General features: G+C 42.9%; 1 protein-coding gene across 1 annotated transcript in view; it reads right to left on the reverse strand.

The window, feature by feature from the left end:
* The window catches only part of LOC115120807 (phosphatidylinositol 3,4,5-trisphosphate 5-phosphatase 2A-like), an 80,762-nt gene that overhangs the window by 28,745 nt on the left and 31,255 nt on the right, over nt 1–20,762 (reverse strand). Inside the window, exon 2 of the mRNA XM_065024265.1 lies at nt 10,753–10,816. Within this exon, the coding sequence (XP_064880337.1) occupies nt 10,753–10,816 (64 nt within the window). The remainder of the gene's footprint in view (nt 1–10,752; nt 10,817–20,762) is intronic.

Raw genomic sequence — 20,762 nt, forward strand, 5'->3', positions numbered from 1 at the left:
CACACATGGTTAGCAGATGTTATTGCGAGTGTAGCGAAATGCTTGTGCTTCTAGTTCCGACAGTTCAGCAATGCATAACAAGTCATATCTAACAATTACACAACAAATACCTAATACACACAAATCTAAGTAAAATGAATGGAATAAGAATATATGAATATAAATATAAGCAATGTCAGAGCGGCATAGGCAATAGATCGTATAGAATACAGTATATACATATGAGATGAGTAATATAAGATATGTTAACATTACTAAAATGGCATTATTAAAGTGACTAGTGTTCCATTTATTAAAGTGGCCAATGATTTCAAGTCTGTATGTAGGCAGCAGCCTCTCTGTGCTAGTGATGGCTGTTTAGCAGTCTGATGGCCTTGAGATAGAAGCTGTTTTTCAGTTTCTTGGTCCCAGCTTTGATGCATGCTCTCAATTGTGCATTTGTAAAGTTTGTGAGGGTTTTAAGTGACAATACACAATTCTTCAGCCTCCTGAGGTTGAAGAGGCACTGCTGCGCCTTCTTCACCACACTGTCTGTGTGGGTGGACTATTTCAGTTTGTCAGTGATATGTACGCTGAGGAACTTGAAACTTTCCAGCTTCTCCACTACTGTCCCGTCGATGTGGATAGGGGGGTGCTCCCTCTTCTGTGTCCTGGAGTCCACGATCATCTCCTTTGTTTTGTTGACATTGAGTGAGGTTATTTTCCTGACACCACTGTTGAGGAACAGTGAAGTGGAGATGTTGTTTCCTACCTTCACTACCTGGGGTCGGCACATCAGGAAGTCCAGGACCCAGTTGCACAGGGTGGGGTTGAGATCCAGGACCCTGAGCTGTAGTCAATGAACAGCATTCTTACATAGGTATTCCTCTTGTCAAGATGAGACAGGGTAGTGTACAGTGTGATGGTGATTGCATTGTCTGTGGACTTATTGGGGCAGTAAGCAGATTGAAGTGGGTCTAGGGTGGCAGGTAAGGTGGAGGTTATATTATCCTTTACTAGGCACTCAAGCACTTCAATACGACAGAAGTGAGTACTACGGGGCAATAGCCATTTAGTTCAGTTACCTTTGCATTCTTGGGTACAGGAACAATGGTGGCCATCTTGAAGCATGTGGGGACAGCAGACTGGGATAGGGATTGATTGAAAATGTCCGTAAACACACCAGCCAGCTGGTCTGCGCATGCTCTGAGGATGCGGCTAGGGATTCCGTCTGGGCCTGCTGCCTTGCGGGGGTTAACACGTTTAAATATCTTACTCACATCGGCCACGGAGAAGGAGAAGCCACAGTCCTTGGTAGCAGGCCGCGTCGTTGACACTACTATCCTCAAAGCGGGCAAAGAAGGTGTTAAGTTTGTCTGGAAGCAAGATGTCGGTGTACGCGACAGGGCTGGTTTTCCTTTTGTATTCCTTGATTGTCTGTAGACCCTGCCACATACAGTTGAAGTCAGAAGTTTACATACACCTTAGTCAAATACATTTAAACTCAGTTTTTCACAATTACTGACATTTAATCCAAGGAAAAAATCCTGTCTTAGGTCAGTTAGGATCACCACTTTATTTTAAGAATGTGAAATGTCAGAATAATAGTAGAGAGAATGATTCATTTCAGCTTTAATTTGTTTCATCACATTCCCAGTGGGTCAGAAGTTTACATACACTCAATTAGTATTTAGTAGCATTGCCTTTAAATGGTTTAACTTGGGTCAAACATTTTGGGTAGCCTTCCACAAGCTTCCCACAATATGTTGGGTGAATTTTGGCCCATTCCTCCTGACAGAGCTGGTGTAACTGAGTCAGGCTTGTAGGCCTCCTTGCTCACACACGCTTTTTCAGTTCTGCCCACAACTTTTCTATAGGATTGAGGTCAGGGCTTTGTGATGGCCACTCCAATACCTTGACTTTGTTGTCCTTAAGCCATTTTGCCACAACTTTGGAAGTATGCTTGGGGTCATTGTCCATTTGGAAGACCCATTAATTTCCTGACTGATGTCTTGAGATGTTGCTTCAATATATCCACATAATTTTCCTTCCTCATGTTGCCATCTATTTTGTGAAGTGCACCAGTCCCTCCTGCAACAAAGCACCCCACAACATGATGCTGCCACCCCCGTGCTTCACGGCTTGCAAGACTTCCCCTTTTTCCTCCAAACATAACGATGGTCATTATGGCCAAACAGTTATATTTTTGTTTCATCAGACCAGAGGACATTTCTCCAAAAAGTATGAGTGCAGTTGCAAACCGTAGTCTGGCTTTTTTATGGCGGTTTTGGAGCAGTGGCTTCTTCCTTGCTGAGTGGCCTTTCAGGTTATGTCGTTATAGGACTCGTTTTACTGTGGATATAGATACTTTTGTACTTGTTTCCTCCAGCATCTTCACAAGGTCCTTTGCTGTTGTTCTGGGATTGATTTGCACTTTTCGCACCAAAGTACTTTCATCTCTCGGAGACAGAACGCGTCTCCTTCCTGAGCGGTATGACGGCTGCATGGTCCCATGGTGTTTATATTTGCGTTCTATTGTTTGTACAGATGAACGTGGTACCGTCAGGCGTTTGGAAATTGCTCCCAAGGATGAACCAGACTTGTGGAGGTCTACAATTGTTTTTCTGAGGTCTTGGATGATTTATTTAGATTTGCCCATGATGTCAAGCAAAGAAGCACTGAGTTTGAAGTTAGGCCTTGAAATTCATCCACAGGTACACCTCCAATCGACTCAAATGATGTCAATTAGCCTATCAGAAGCTTCTAAAGCCAGGACATCATTTTCTGGAATTGTCCAAGCTGTTTAAAGGCACAGTCAACTTAGTGTATGTAAGCCTCTGACCACTGAAATTGTGGTACAGTGAATTATAAGTGAAATAATCTGTCTGTAAACAATTGTTGGAAAAATTACTTGTGTTTTGCACAAAGTAGATGTCCTAACCGACTTGCCAAAGCTATAGTTTGTTAATTAACAAGAAATGTGTGGAGTGGTTGAAAAATAGTTTTAATGACTCCAAGTGTATGTAAACTAGTTTTAATGACTCCAAGTGTATGTAAACTAGTTTTAATGACTCCAAGTGTATGTAAACTAGTTTTAATGACTCCAAGTGTATGTAAACTAGTTTTAATGACTCCAAGTGTATGTAAACTAGTTTTAATGACTCCAAGTGTATGTAAACTAGTTTTAATGACTCCAAGTGTATGTAAACTAGTTTTAATAACTCAAGTGTATGTAAACTAGTTTTAATGACTCCAAGTGTATGTAAACTAGTTTTAATGACTCAAGTGTATGTAAACTAGTTTTAATGACTCCAAGTGTATGTAAACTAGTTTTAATGACTCCAAGTGTATGTAAACTAGTTTTAATGACTCCAAGTGTATGTAAACTAGTTTTAATGACTCCAAGTGTATGTAAACTAGTTTTAATGACTCCAAGTGTATGTAAACTAGTTTTAATGACTCCAAGTGTATGTAAACTAGTTTTAATGACTCCAAGTGTATGTAAACTAGTTTTAATGACTCCAAGTGTATGTAAACTAGTTTTAATGACTCCAAGTGTATGTAAACTTCCGACTTCAACTGTAAATAGTATATAAGTTCAATCAAATCAAATATTTTGATTTTATTTATTTCACCTTTATTTAACCAGGTAGGCAAGTTGAGAACAAGTTCTCATTTACAATTGCAACCTGGCCAAGATAAAGCAAAGCAGTTCGACACATACAGTAGATAGGTAGGTAGTATATGAGTTTGAGTTTGAGTTTATTTTTTATTTTTACAGGGACAGTGCACATTAATCAACGTTTCAGTAAAAGTGCCGGTTTTAGCCAGCCGGCTAATTTTCAACCGCAGTCCCTGGGCAGGTTATTAAAAACAATTACAATATAGACAATAGCAACATAGAACAAGCAAGACATAGCAACATAGGACAAGCAAGACGTAGCATACAGACAGAGCAACATAGGACAAGCAAGACGTAGCATACAGACAGAACAAAAAGCAGCAATACAAAATTCATAAAAGCAACAAAGTGTTTCCACACCTCACAAGCTACAGACAACAGACAACATGGAAAGTGGCAACACACAGCTAGGGACCATGTTCACAAATCTGATTGACCTTTAGCCATGTCTTCAAGCATTTTGTGAAAGTGTGATATGTGGTGCAGTTATGTGTGTCTGATGGCAGTGTATTCCAGACATGGGAAGCTCTCACAGAGAATGCAGATTTACTAAAGGTGCTTTTCCTTAGGGGAACTATACAGTCACCTCTCATGGCAGACCTTGTGGATCTGCTGCCATATGTCTGGGTTTTCTGTTTAACAAAAATATTGAGTGGAGGTGGAGCCAGGCCATTAAGGATCTTGAATACAAGACATGCGTCGGTGTATTGCACAAGATTTTCCCAACTCAAGAGCTCATGCTTTCTAAGGATGTGACAATGATGATGGCTATTGGGCTTCCTATCAAGCACTTTGAGAGCCTGTTTGTAGACAGACTGAATAGGTTTTAATGTTGTACAGCAAGCTTGGGCCCAACTAGTCAAGCAGTATGTTAAGTGGGGGAGTATCATAGTTTCGAAGTACAGTTTTGCTACCTCTGTAGTCAAACAATTTCGTATAAATCGGAAATTAGCTAGGTTGAATTTGGTTATTTGAATGACCTTTTTCACATGCTTTTTAAAAGAGAAGTTGGAATCAAGTATGATGCCAAGGTACTTAAAATCGGATACCACCTGGAGCTTCTCCCCTGACACATAGACATCTGGCTCAGTAGCATCTGTTGCCCTCTTTGTGAAGAACATGCAAACAGTTTTTTTCACATTGAGATGCAAACACGAGTCACTGAGCCACTTTGTAACCTGGACCATTACAGTAGTGAGTTCTTGTGCAGCTTGTTGTTTGCTCTTTGCATGCACATATATCACTGTATCATCTGCATACATTTGAACTTCAGACCCAGTACAGACAGAAGGCAGATCATTAATGTACAGTCTGAACAGGAGGGGCCCCAGTATTGACCCTTGGGGCACGCCCACATCATAGCTACGAGTGGGCGACAGCTCATTGCTCACTCTGACACACTGAGTTCTGCCTTCAAGGTATGATTTCATCCATCTCAAGGCATCAGGGGAAAAGTTGAACTTGGACAATTTTGTGATGAGAATCTCATGGTTAACAGTATCAAAAGCCTTCCTTAGGTCCAGAAACACAGCCCCAACAGCACCCCCTTTGTCCATCTTGGACTTCACATTTTCCAGAAGAAAGCAGTTGGCCGTTTCTGTGGAGTGTTTCGCTCTGAAGCCAAACTGCATGGAGTGTAATGTGAAGGGGCTGTTGTTGATCAGTTGTTCTGCTACACACTTTTCAACAACCTTTGACACCACAGGTAGTATACTAATGGGCCTGTAGTTACTCACGTCAGCAGGGTCGCCTGATTTAAAGATGGCCGTTATTATGGCCGACTTCCATACCCTTGGAAACACACCGAGACCAATAGATGTGTTGGTGACCTTAGTAATGGGGCCAATGAGTGACTCTTTGTAGTTTTTAAGAAAGGTAGAGTCCATCCCAAACACATCTTTGGCTTTAGAGTTCTTTAGTGAGCTAATCACCTTGTTCACCTTTGACTCAGAAACCTCCCTTATGATGAAGACAGGTTGAGTGTCATTCACTAGCACTGAGCCCGAGAAACCAGTGGAGGGGTTCTGTGTCAGTACCCTGACAGAGTCAATAAAGTAGGAATTGAAGGCTGTTGCTATTTCGACTGCATCCTGTGTTAGATTGTTATTCACCATGATTTCTAGTCTTTTTGCAGTGTTACTATGGTCTTTCCCTGTTAACTTTTTTAGATTCTCCCATATCAATTTAGAATTTCCCTTTGCTTCACCAATTATGTTAATAAAAAAGTTTGCCTTGGCCTGTCTGATTTCTTTCATCACCTTATTTCTGAACATGGTATACCTACGTCTGTCATGCTCTAATTTAGATTTTAGGGCTCTTTTTAGAGCATAGTCTCGTTCTTTCATCAATTTCCAGATTTCTCCATTTAGCCAAGGAAGAGTGCTCTTTTGGCCAGGTTTGGATTTGATTTTCTTTAGGAAGCCATTTATTGTAGTCTGGATTGTGGATAGAAAAACCTGACTATCAGCTTCCACGTCTGTATAGGACAAGAGATCATTCCAGTTTATTCCCTTAATTGCTTTTTCAAAATAGTTTAATTCACTCCTAGGTATTCTGAGTTGATCCGGCTTTCTAACAGTAGAGAGGTTAAACCTGCTCTTAGACAGCTTTCTGGCTATAAGTGTCAGATTATGATCAGACAGCCCAGTAACCATATTGAATGATTTAGTTACTCTCTCTGGTTTATTACTGAACACCAGATCAATCTGTGTTTTAGAGCAACAAGTCACCCTGGTTGGCCCTTTAACTAGCTGTGTAAGGTCAAAGGTATTAGTGATCCGTTTGAGGGTTTTCCTACAACACTTGTCTTCATAATTAATGTTAAAATCTCCCATTAAGATGACCTCTTTCCCAAAATCACAGTCCCTAAGCATGGTATTAAACTGATCAAAAAACACACTTTTGGTGGAAGGTGGCCTATACATTCCAATGAGGGTAAAAGACATTTGGGGAGACAGTGTAACGTTCAGGCCGATACATTCTAGTTCATTATCACATGACCACTCAATTTGTTTACATCGGATATGTTCTTTAATGTAAATCATCACACCCCCTCCTCTTCCTTCAATCCTGTCTCTCCTGAAAACATTGTAGCCAGGCACAATCAAAGCAGCACATGGAGAGTGTTTATGGAGCCATGTCTCTGAGAGGCAGAGGAAGTCAAGGTTGGAGTCTGTGAGTAGATGTTGAATTTGATCACTTTTTGGAATGACACTACGAATGTTCAAGTGCCCCCCTAGTAGTCCCTTGGGCTTAGCTCGTGGGTCCCAGATGACTCGAGAGTGATTGACACATTGAAAAAAGTTAAATTTTCTGTGTTTTCTGACGGCTGGGTTTAGGCCGTTTTGTTTCGTTTTGATTAGGGGCAGTTCGGTAGCGCAATTAACAATCCCTCCCGCCTGCACTGGATGCGGGGAACTAATTAAAATAGCTTGCATACCAGAAGCAGAGTCAGGGATCGCATATAGCGACTGGTATGTTTGAAGAGTCTAAATCTATCCTGGAGCCGGGTGAGTCGAGAGAAACCATAGGACCATAGCACTCACCCACCTCCACAGCGGCGACGACCAGTGGAGAAACCATAGGACCATAGCACTCACCCACCTCCACAGCGGCGACGACCAGTGGAGAAACCATAGGACCATAGCACTCACCCACTTCCACAGCGGCGACGACCAGTGGAGAAACCATAGGACCATAGCACTCACCCACTTCCACAGCGGCGACGACCAGTGGAGAAACCATAGGACCATAGCACTCACCCACCTCCACAGCGGCGACGACCAGTGGACGAGGCCATAGGACCATAGCACTCACCCACTTCCACAGCGGCGACGACCAGTGGACGAGGCCTTCCACCGCTCTCCACTCCGGTGCGTATCACTGGCTCGGTGATATTGGGCCCAGGATTGAGTTGTACATCCCCGGAGAGCAGGAGGGTAGTGAACAGGTAGTTTAACAGTTTCCGATAAATGTTGGACTTGTGTTTGTTACACTTAAGCGGTTCAGTAGAATAAGGAGCGAGGTAGACTTGGCCATTATTCAGAACATTATGGTATGCTGTGTACTGTCCGCTCCCGTGGAACGGTGAACCAATGTGTTTGTTACGCCTAAGCGGTTCAGTGGAATAAGGAGCGAGGTAGACTTGGCCATTATTCAGAACATTATGGTATGCTGTGTACTGTCCGCTCCCGTGGAACGGTGAACCAATGTGTTTGTTACGCCTAAGCGGTTCAGTAGAATAAGGAGCGAGGTAGACTTGGCCATTATTCAGAACATTATGGTATGCTGTGTACTGTCCGCTCCCGTGGAACGGTGAACCAATGTGTTTGGTGTTGATATTCTCCGGTAGTAGATTGATTGTGTCATCCCAGCAAGGAGGCACTGAGATTATCAGTAGAGCAGCTACATAACTGACAATCATGGCAGAGTACTGGAGATAAAACACATAATTGCGCTTTAACTCTTTGCATGAGTTACTTAGCTGGGGTCGGCGTACACCTGATGGTTTAGATCAAATTACAGCATTCGAATGAGAAGCGGCACCTGCCGCACCACCCTGTCTTCCGTCCGCCATTTTCCTTGTGTCCCTATATAGATAGGGAGGTAGTATATAGATAGGGAGGTAGTATATTTATTGGTAGGTAGTATATTTATTGGTAGGTAGTATAGTGATAGGTAGGCAGTATATAGATAGGTAGGTAGTATATAGATAGGTAGGTAGTATATAGATAGGGAGGTAGTATATTGATAGGGAGGTAGTATATAGATAGGGAGGTAGTATATTTATTGGTAGGTAGTATATTTATTGGTAGGTAGTATAGTGATAGGTAGGCAGTATATAGATAGGTAGGTAGTATATAGATAGGTAGGTAGTATATTTATTGGTAGGTAGTATATAGATAGGTAGGTAGTATATTTATAGGTAGGAAGTATATAGATAGGTAGTTAGTATATAGATAGGTAGGTAGTATATAGATAGGTAGGTAGTATATAGATAGGTAGGTAGTATATTGATAGGTAGGTAGTATATAGATAGGGAGGTAGTATATTGATAGGGAGGTAGTATATAGATAGGGAGGTAGTATATTGATAGGTAGGTAGTATATAGATAGGTAGGTAGTATATAGATAGGTAGTTAGTATATAGATAGGTAGGTAGTATATAGATAGGTAGGTAGTATATTGATAGGTAGGTAGTATATAGATAGGTAGGTAGTATATTTATTGGTAGGTAGTATATAGATAGGTAGGTAGTATATTTATAGGTAGGTAGTATATAGATAGGTAGGTAGTATATAGATAGGTAGGTAGTATATAGATAGGTAGGTAGTATATAGATAGGTAGGTAGTATATTGATAGGTAGGTAGTATATTGATAGGTAGGTAGTATATTGATAGGTAGGTAGTATATAGATAGGTAGGTAGTATATAGATAGGTAGGTAGTATATTTATTGGTAGGTAGTATATAGATAGGTAGGTAGTATATTGATAGGTAGGTAGTATATTTATAGGTAGGTAGTATATTGATAGGTAGGTAGTATATAGATAGGTAGGTAGTATAGTGATAGGTAGGTAGTATATAGGTCTTGGTGGGGTAGCTCAGAGAGTCTGAGAGTGGGTACAATCACTTTCTGTTCATTGATATTTGTGGGTGGAGTTTTTTTAAATGTTATTTTATTTAACTCTTATTTTACCAGGTAAGTTGACTGAGAACACATGCTCATGTACAGCAACAACCTGGGGAATAGTTACAGGGGAGAGGAGGGGGATGAATGAGCCAATTGTAAACTGGGGATGATTAGGTGACCGTGATGATATGAGGGCCAGATTAGGAATTTAGCCAGGACACAGTGGTTAGCCCCCCTACTCTAGACAGCACCTACACAGGGCAATGTCCCCAATCACTGCCCTGGGGCATTGGGGGGGTAGACCAGAGGAAGGGGTTCCTACTACTAACCCTCCAACAACACTTCCAGCAGCATCTGGTCTCCCGTCCAGAGACTGACCAGGACCAACCCTGCTTAAGCTTCAGAGGAAAGCCAGCAGTGGGATGCAGGGTGGTATGCTGCTGGCTCATATGCTGATGGCTCATATGCTGATGGCTCATATGCGGATGGCTCATATGCGGATGGCTCATATGCTGATGGCTCATATGCTGATGGCTCATATGCTGATGGCTCATATGCTGATGGCTCATATGCTGATGGCTCATATACTAATGGCTCATATTCTGATGGCTCATATGCTGATGGCTCATATGCTGATGGCTCATATGCTAATGGCTCATATGCTGATGGCTCATATGCTAATGGCTCATATGCTGATGGCTCATATGCTAATGGCTCATATGCTGATGGCTCATATGCTGATGGCTCATATGCTGATGGCTCATATGCTAATGGCTCATATGCTGATGGCTCATATGCTAATGGATCATATGCTGATGGCTCATATGCTAATGGCTCATATGCTGATGGCTCATATGCTGATGGCTCATATGCTGATGGCTTACAGTGGCGTAAGGGAAGCTTTAATAGCAAAAGGCCCTCAGCTGTGAACGGGGGGGAACCTGGCAGCCACATTCACTCCGTTTGAGTGACGTTTCATTTCACTGAAGCACTGGGTAAATCAAATTATTTGTGAAAGCTATCAGTGTGGATTCCAGGCATGGGACCAGCAGAGGAGGGGTACTGGAAGGGGGATTAGTGGGGTGTACTTAGGGTTAGGTATTACAGTATTTGAGTGTGTATGTGTATGTATGTTGCAAGGGTAGGGGATTGGTGACTCCCCCAGCTGCTGGACACAGAGCACAAAGAGACCGCTGTGTGTGTGTGTGTGTGTGTGTGTGTGTGTGTGTGTGTGTGTGTGTGTGTGTGTGTGTGTGTGAGCACAGAGCCAACACAAGCACCAGAGCCTGCCAGTTACTACTGATCCAGACACACATACACGTACCATACACACATATACAGTGCCTGCCGTCCACAGATATAAATGTACATACTAACAGCTACATCCATAGTGCTAGGTATGCATAGAAAAACACCCACTGTTCTGTGCATGTATGTATGGAGGGCGGTGTATAGTGGTACCTGGACTGCCAAGAATCCCTCTTCATCTGGTAGGACCCTATAGGTGTGGACATGCTTCTGGAAACTAGAGAGAGAAGAGAGGGAGGGAGAGGGAAGTATAGAGTGAGGGGGGAGTTAGGAGTTAGAGGCGAGGGGAGAGAAGGGGAGAGAAGAGAGGGAGGGAGAGGGAAGTATAGGTGAGGGGGAGTTAGAGGCAAGGGGAGAGAAGGGGAGAGAAGAGAGGGAGGGAGAGGGGGAGGGAGAGGGAAGTATAGAGTGAGGGGGAGTTAGGAGTTAGAGGCGAGGGGAGAGAAGGGGAGAGAAGAGAGGGGGGAGAGGGGGAGGGAGAGGGAAGTATAGAGTGAGGGGGAGTTAGGAGTTAGAGGCGAGGGGAGAGAAGGGGAGAGAAGAGAGGGAGGGAGAGGGGGAGGGAGAGGGAAGTATAGAGTGAGGGGGAGTTAGGAGTTAGAGGCAAGGGGAGAGAAGGGGGAGAGAAGAGAGGGAGGGAGAGGGGGAGGGAGAGGGAAGTATAGAGTGAGGGGGAGTTAGGAGTTAGAGGCAAGGGGAGAGAAGGGGAGAGAAGAGAGGGAGGGAGAGGGGGGAGGGAGAGGGAAGTATAGAGTGAGGGGGAGTTAGAGGCAAGGGGAGAGAAGGGGAGAGAAGAGAGGGAGGGAGAGGGGGAGGGAGAGGGAAGTATAGAGTGAGGGGGAGTTAGGAGTTAGAGGCGAGGGGAGAGAAGGGGAGAGAAGAGAGGGAGGGAGAGGGGGAGGGAGAGGGAAGTATAGAGTGAGGGGGGAGTTAGAAGTTAGAGGCAAGGGGAGAGAAGGGGAGAGAAGGAGGGAGGACGGAGGGGGGAGAAAATGGCATTAGTACGTTCATGGATACCACAGGAATGACATATTCCCTGCAAAGTGTGTGTGTGTGTGTGTGTGTGTGTGTGTGTGTGTGTGTGTGTGTGACGGGAGATTTGGAGGGAGTTTCAACCTGTTGCTGTCTGTCAAACACAGTGAACATGGCATTAGCGCTGCTAGAACTCACACTCACCTCTCTCACCGCTAAACACAACGGCAAGGAAAGGTAGAACACCTACCGTTGAAGTCGGACGTTTACAAACACTTAGGTTGGAGTCATTAAACCTAGTTTACAAACACTTAGGTTGGAGTCATTAAACCTTGTTTACAAACACTTAGGTTGGAGTCATTAAACCTAGTTTACAAACACTTAGGTTGGGGTCATTAAATCTAGTTTACAAACACTTAGGTTGGAGTCATTAAACCTCGTTTTTCAACCACTCGACAAAAAATTAGTTTTGGCAAGTCGGTGAGGACATCTACTTTGTGCAATTATTTCACTTATCATTCACTGTATCACAATTCCAGTGGGTCAGAAGTTTACATTCACTAAGTTGACTGTGCCTTTAAACACCTTGGAAAATTCCAGAAATGATGGCATGGCTTAGAAGCTTCTGATAAGCTAATTGACATAATTTGAGTCAATTGGAGGTGTACCTGTTGATGTATTTCAAGGCCCACCTTCAACCTCAGTTCCTCTTTCCTTGACATCATGGGAAAGTCAAAAGCCCTCAAAAGCCCTGACCTCAGTCCCATAGAAAATTTGTGGGCAGAACTGAAAAGGCGTGTGTGAGCAAGGAGGCCCACAAACCTGACTCAGTTACACCAGCTCTGTCAGGAGGAATGGGCCAACATTCACCCAACTTATTGTGGGAAGCTTGTGGAAGGCTACACGTAACCTTTGACCTAAGTTAAACCATTTAAAGGCAATGCTACCAAATACTAATTGAGTGTATGTAAACTTCTGACCCTCTGGGAATGTGATGAAAGAAATAAAAACTAAAATAAATACTTTTCTCTACTATTATTCTGACATTTCACATTCTTAAAATAAAGTGGTGATCCTAACTGACCTAATACAGGGAGTTTTTACTAGGATTAAATGTCAGGAATTGTGAAAAACTGAGTTTAAATGTATTTGGCTAAGGTGTATGTAAACTTCCAACTTCTCTCTGTGCTGCAGTGCTGTCTATGCAAAACAGCCGAGTTTGCCACACCTTTTGCATACAGTGTGTGTGTGCTGTGTCCCATCCCGTCTCCTGACACACACAGTTTCATGCTGAGATCTGGGCCAGGGGTCTCTCTCTCTCTTTCTTTGTAAACAACAGGTGTAGACTTAACAGTGAAATGCTTACTTACGGGACCTTCCCAACAATGCAGAGAGAAAAATAGAGAAATAATAAAAACATAACAACACAAGGAATACATACAATAACTTGGCTATATTCACAGGGTACCAATGCTGAGACGATGTGCAGGGGAACCAGGTAATTGGCTATATTCACAGGGTACCAATGCTGAGACGATGTGCAGGGGAACCAGGTAATTGGCTATATTCACAGGGTACCAATGCTGAGACGATGTGCAGGGGAACCAGGTAATTGAGGTAGATATGTAGATGAAGTTAGGGGTAAAGTGACTAGGCAACAGGATTGATAATAAACAGTAGCAGCAGAGTATTTGATGAGTCAAAAGAGGGCCAATGCAGATAGTTAAATAGCTAACCGGACTAACTATTTAGTACTCTTAAGGCTTGGGGATAAAAGCTGTTCAGAGTCCTGTTGGTTCCAGACCTGGTGCATCGGTACCGCTTGCCGTGTGGTAGCAGAGCAAATCAAGATCACTTTCTGAGTCAAAATGCAAGATGAGATCTACCACTCAGATAAAAAAAAATGACTTAAAAAAACCTAAGCCTTTCCAACATGAACCAATTAAAAACCGTTATGTAGCAATGAGATTTGTGCAGTAGGCTATAGGCCCAATACTGTCGTTCTGCCCCTGAGCAAGGCAGTTAACCCACTGTTCCCCTGAGCAAGGCAGTTAACCCACTGTTCCCCTGAGCAAGGCAGTTAACCCACTGTTCCCTGAGCAAGGCAGTTAACCCACTGTTCCCCTGAGCAAGGCAGTTAACCCACTGTTCCCCTGAGCAAGGCAGTTAACCCACTGTTCCCCTAAGCAAGGCAGTTAACCCACTGTTCCCCTGAACAAGGCAGTTAACCCACTGTTCCCCTGAGCAAGGCAGTTAACCCACTGTTCCCCTAAGCAAGGCAGTTAACCCACTGTTCCCCTGAGCAAGGCAGTTAACCCACTGTTCCCCTGAGCAAGGCAGTTAACCCACTGTTCCCCTGAGCAAGGCAGTTAACCCACTGTTCCCCTGAGCAAGGCAGTTAACCCACTGTTCCCCGGGTTCAGAAGACGTGGATGTCGATTAAGGCAGCCCTCCTCACCTCTCTGATTCAGAGGGGTTGGGTTAAATGCGGAAGACACATTTCAGTTGAAGGCATTCAGTTGTACAACTGACTAGGTATCCCCATTTCTGTTAAACAACTGACTAGGTATCCCCCTTTCTGTTGTACAACTGACTAGGTATCCCCCTTTCTGTTGTACAACTGACTAGGTATCCCCCTTTCTGTTAAACAACTGACTAGGTATACCCCTTTCTGTTAAACAACTGACTAGGTATCCCCCTTTCTGTTGTACAACTGACTAGGTATACCCCTTTCTGTTAAACAACTGACTAGGTATCCCCCTTTCTGTTAAACAACTGACTAGGTATCCTCCTTTCTGTTGTACAACTGACTAGGTATCCCCCTTTCTGTTGAACAACTGACTAGGTATACCCCTTTCTGTTAAACAACTGACTAGGTATCCCCCTCTCTGTTAAACAACTGACTAGGTATCCCCCTTTCTGTTAAACAACTGACTAGGTATCCCCCTTTCTGTTGTACAACTGACTAGGTATACCCCTTTCTGTTAAACAACTGACTAGGTATCCCCCTTTCTGTTGAACAACTGACTAGGTATACCCCTTTCTGTTAAACAACTGACTAGGTATACCCCTTTCTGTTGAACAACTGACTAGGTATACCCCTTTCTGTTAAACAACTGACTAGGTATACCCCTTTCTGTTAAACAACTGACTAGGTATACCCCTTTCTGTTAAACAACTGACTAGGTATACCCCTTTCTGTTGTACAACTGACTAGGTATACCCCTTTCTGTTAAACAACTGACTAGGTATCCCCCTTTCTGTTAAACAACTGACTAGGTATCCCCCTTTCTGTTAAACAACTGACTAGGTATCCCCCTTTCTGTTAAACAACTGACTAGGTATCCCCCTTTCTGTTGAACAACTGACTAGGTATACCCCTTTCTGTTAAACAACTGACTAGGTATACCCCTTTCTGTTAAACAACTGACTAGGTATACCCCTTTCTGTTAAACAACTGACTAGGTATACCCCTTTCTGTTAAACAACTGACTAGGTATCCCCCTTTCTGTTGAACAACTGACTAGGTATACCCCTTTCTGTTAAACAACTGACTAGGTACACCCCTTTCTGTTAAACAACTGACTAGGTATCCCCCTTTCTGTTAAACAACTGACTAGGTATCCCCCTTTCTGTTAAACAACTGACTAGGGATCCCCCTTTCTGTTGAACAACTGAATAGGTATACCCCTTTCTGCTGAACAACTGACTAGGTATACCCCTTTCTGTTGAACAACTGACTAGGTATACCCCTTTCTGTTAAACAACTGACTAGGTATATCCCTTTCTGTTGAACAACTGACTAGGTATACCCCTTTCTGTTAAACAACTGACTAGGTATACCCCTTTCTGTTAAACAACTGACTAGGTATCCCCCTTTCTGTTAAACAACTGACTAGGTATACCCCTTTCTGTTAAACAACTGACTAGCTATCCCCCTTTCTGTTAAACAACTGACTAGGTATACCCCTTTCTGTTAAACAACTGACTAGGTATCCCCCTTTCTGTTAAACAACTGACTAGGTATACCCCTTTCTGTCTAACAACTGACTAGGTATCCCCCTTTCTGTTAAACAACTGACTAGGTATACCCCTTTCTGTTAAACAACTGACTAGGTATCCCCCTTTCTGTTAAACAACTGACTAGGTATCCCCCTTTCTGTTAAACAACTGACTAGGTATCCCCCTTTCTGTTAAACAACTGACTAGGTATCCCCCTTTCTGTTAAACAACTGACTAGGTATCCCCCTTTCTGTTAAACAACTGACTAGGTATCCCCCTTTCTGTTGAACAACTGACTAGGTATACCCCTTTCTGTTAAACAACTGACTAGGTATCCCCCTTTCTGTTGAACAACTGACTAGGTATACCCCTTTCTGTTAAACAACTGACTAGGTATACCCCTTTCTGTTAAACAACTGACTAGGTATACCCCTTTCTGTTAAACAACTGACTAGGTATACCCCTTTCTGTTAAACAACTGACTAGGTATCCCCCTTTCTGTTGAACAACTGACTAGGTATACCCCTTTCTGTTAAACAACTGACTAGGTACACCCCTTTCTGTTAAACAACTGACTAGGTATCCCCCTTTCTGTTAAACAACTGACTAGGTATCCCCCTTTCTGTTAAACAACTGACTAGGGATCCCCCTTTCTGTTGAACAACTGAATAGGTATACCCCTTTCTGTTAAACAACTGACTAGGTATCCCCCTTTCTGTTGAACAACTGACTAGGTATACCCCTTTCTGTTAAACAACTGACTAGGTATACCCCTTTCTGTTAAACAACTGACTAGGTATACCCCTTTCTGTTAAACAACTGACTAGGTATCCCCCTTTCTGTTGAACAACCGACTAGGTATACCCCTTTCTGTCTAACAACTGACTAGGTATACCCCTTTCTGTTAAACAACTGACTAGGTATACCCTTTTCTGTTAAACAACTGACTAGGTATCCCCCTCTGTTAAACAACTGACTAGGTATCCCCTTTCTGTTAAACAACTGACTAGGTATACCCCTTTCTGTTAAACAACTGACTAGGTATCCCCCTTTCTGTTAAACAACTGACTAGGTATCCCCCTTTCTGTTGAACAACTGACTAGGTATACCCCTTTCTGTTAAACAACTGACTAGGTATCCCCCTTTCTGTTAAACAACTGACTAGGTATACCCCTTTCTGTTAAACAACTGACTAGGTATCCCCCTTTCTGTTAAACAACTGACTAGGTATACCCCTTTCTGTTAAACAACTGACTAGGTATCCCCCTTTCTGTTGAACAACTGACTAGGTATACCCCTTTCTGTCTAACAACTGACTAGGTATACCCCTTTCTGTTGAACAACTGACTAGGTATCCCCCTTTCTGTTGAACAACCGACTGGGTATACCCCTTTCTGTCTAACAACTGACTAGGTATACCCCTTTCTGTTAAACAACTGACTAGGTATACCCTTTTCTGTTAAACAACTGACTAGGTATCCCCCTCTCTGTTAAACAACTGACTAGGTATCCCCCTTTCTGTTAAACAACTGACTAGGTATACCCCTTTCTGTTAAACAACTGACTAGGTATCCCCCTTTCTGTTAAACAACTGACTAGGTATCCCCCTTTCTGTTGAACAACTGACTAGGTATCCCCCTTTCTGTTAAACAACTGACTAGGTATCCCCCTTTCTGTTAAACAACTGACTAGGTATACCCCTTTCTGTTAAACAACTGACTAGGTATCCCCCTTTCTGTTAAACAACTGACTAGGTATACCCCTTTCTGTTAAATAACTGACTAGGTATCCCCCTTTCTGTTGAACAACTGACTAGGTATACCCCTTTCTGTCTAACAACTGACTAGGTATACCCCTTTCTGTTGAACAACTGACTAGGTATACCCCTTTCTGTTAAACAACTGACTAGGTATATCCCTTTCTGTTAAACAACTGACTAGGTATACCCCTTTCTGTTAAAACAACTGACTAGGTATCCCCCTTTCTGTTAAACAACTGACTAGGTATACCGCTTTCTGTTGAACAACTGACTAGGTATCCCCCTTTCTGTTGAACAACTGACTAGGTATCCCCCTTTCTGTTGAACAACTGACTAGGTATCCCCCTTTCTGTTGAACAACTGACTAGGTATCCCCCTTTCTGTTGAACAACTGACTAGGTACCCCCTTTCTGTTGAACAACTGACTAGGTACCCCCTTTCTGTTGAACAACTGACTAGGTATCCCCGTTTCTGTTGAACAACTGACTAGGTATCCCCCTTTCTGTTGAACAACTGACTAGGTATCCCCCTTTCTGTTGAACAACTGACTAGGTACCCCCTTTCTGTTGAACAACTGACTAGGTATCCCCCTTTCTGTTGAACAACTGACTAGGTACCCCCTTTCTGTTGAACAACTGACTAGGTATCCCCCTTTCTGTTGAACAACTGACTAGGTATCCCCCTTTCTGTTGAACAACTGACTAGGTATCCCCCTTTCTGTTGAACAACTTACTAGGTACCCCCTTTCTGTTAAACAACTGACTAGGTATCCCCCTTTCTGTTGAACAACTGACTAGGTATACCCCTTTCTGTTAAACAACTGACTAGGTATACCCCTTTCTGTTAAACAACTGACTAGGTATCCCCCTTTCTGTTAAACAACTGACTAGGTATCCCCTTTCTGTTGAACAACTGACTAGGTATACCCCTTTCTGTTAAACAACTGACTAGGTATCCCCCTTTCTGTTGAACAACTTACTAGGTACCCCCTTTCTGTTAAACAACTGACTAGGTACCCCCTTTCTGTTAAACAACTGACTAGGTATCCCCCTTTCTGTTGAACAACTGACTAGGTATACCCCTTTCTGTTAAACAACTGACTAGGTATCCCCCTTTCTGTTAAACAACTGACTAGGTATCCCCCTTTCTGTTAAACAACTGACTAGGTATCCCCCTTTCTGTTGAACAACTGACTAGGTATACCCCTTTCTGTTAAACAACTGACTAGGTATCCCCCTTTCTGTTAAACAACTGACTAGGTATCCCCCTTTCTGTTAAACAACTGACTAGGTATCCCCCTTTCTGTTGAACAACTGACTAGGTATACCCCTTTCTGTTAAACAACTGACTAGGTATACCCCTTTCTGTTAAACAACTGACTAGGTATCCCCCTTTCTGTTGAACAACTTACTAGGTATCCCCCTTTCTGTTGAACAACTGACTAGGTATCCCCCTTTCTGTTGAACAACTGACTAGGTATCCCCCTTTCTGTTGTACAACTGACTATTTATCCCCCTTTCTGTTGAACAACTGACTAGGTATCCCCCTTTCTGTTGAACAACTGACTAGGTATCCAACTTTCTGTTGAACAACTTACTAGGTACCCCCTTTCTGTTAAACAACTGACTAGGTATCCCCCTTTCTGTTGAACAACTGACTAGGTATACCCCTTTCTGTTAAACAACTGACTAGGTATACCCCTTTCTGTTAAACAACTGACTAGGTATACCCCTTTCTGTTGAACAACTGACTAGGTATCCCCCTCTCTGTTAAACAACTGACTAGGTATCCCCCTTTCTGTTAAACAACTGACTAGGTATACCCCTTTCTGTTAAACAACTGACTAGGTATCCCCCTTTCTGTTAAACAACTGACTAGGTATCCCCCTTTCTGTTGAACAACTGACTAGGTATACCCCTTTCTGTTAAACAACTGACTAGGTATCCCCCTTTCTGTTAAACAACTGACTAGGTATACCCCTTTCTGTTAAACAACTGACTAGGTATCCCCCTTTCTGTTAAACAACTGACTAGGTATACCCCTTTCTGTTAAACAACTGACTAGGTATCCCCCTTTCTGTTGAACAACTGACTAGGTATACCCCTTTCTGTCTAACAACTGACTAGGTATACCCCTTTCTGTTGAACAACTGACTAGGTATCCCCCTTTCTGTTGAACAACCGACTGGGTATACCCCTTTCTGTCTAACAACTGACTAGGTATACCCCTTTCTGTTAAACAACTGACTAGGTATACCCTTTTCTGTTAAACAACTGACTAGGTATCCCCCTCTCTGTTAAACAACTGACTAGGTATCCCCCTTTCTGTTAAACAACTGACTAGGTATACCCCTTTCTGTTAAACAACTGACTAGGTATCCCCCTTTCTGTTAAACAACTGACTAGGTATCCCCCTTTCTGTTGAACAACTGACTAGGTATACCCCTTTCTGTTAAACAACTGACTAGGTATCCCCCTTTCTGTTAAACAACTGACTAGGTATACCCCTTTCTGTTAAACAACTGACTAGGTATCCCCCTTTCTGTTAAACAACTGACTAGGTATACCCCTTTCTGTTAAATAACTGACTAGGTATCCCCCTTTCTGTTGAACAACTGACTAGGTATACCCCTTTCTGTCTAACAACTGACTAGGTATACCCCTTTCTGTTGAACAACTGACTAGGTATATCCCTTTCTGTTAAACAACTGACTAGGTATATCCCTTTCTGTTAAACAACCTTTCTGTTAAAACAACTGACTAGGTATCCCCCTTTCTGTTAAACAACTGACTAGGTATACCGCTTTCTGTTGAACAACTGACTAGGTATCCCCCTTTCTGTTGAACAACTGACTAGGTATCCCCCTTTCTGTTGAACAACTGACTAGGTATCCCCCTTTCTGTTGAACAACTGACTAGGTATCCCCCTTTCTGTTGAACAACTGACTAGGTACCCCTTTCTGTTGAACAACTGACTAGGTACCCCCTTTCTGTTGAACAACTGACTAGGTATCCCGTTTCTGTTGAACAACTGACTAGGTATCCCCCTTTCTGTTGAACAACTGACTAGGTATCCCCCTTTCTGTTGAACAACTGACTAGTTACCCCTTTCTGTTGAACAACTGACTAGGTATCCCCCTTTCTGTTGAACAACTGACTAGGTATCCCCTTCTGTTGAACAACTCTGGTATCCCCCTTTCTGTTGAACAACTGACTAGGTATCCCCCTTTCTGTTGAACAACTGACTAGGTATCCCCCTTTCTGTTGAACAACTTACTAGGTACCCCCTTTCTGTTAAACAACTGACTAGGTATCCCCCTTTCTGTTGAACAACTGACTAGGTATACCCTTTCTGTTAAACAACTGACAACTGACTAGGTATACCCCTTTCTGTTAAACAACTGACTAGGTATCCCCCTTTCTGTTAAACA

Source organism: Oncorhynchus nerka, linkage group LG11 (assembly GCF_034236695.1).
Source record: "Oncorhynchus nerka isolate Pitt River linkage group LG11, Oner_Uvic_2.0, whole genome shotgun sequence".
In the NCBI taxonomy this organism is placed as follows: domain Eukaryota; kingdom Metazoa; phylum Chordata; class Actinopteri; order Salmoniformes; family Salmonidae; genus Oncorhynchus; species Oncorhynchus nerka.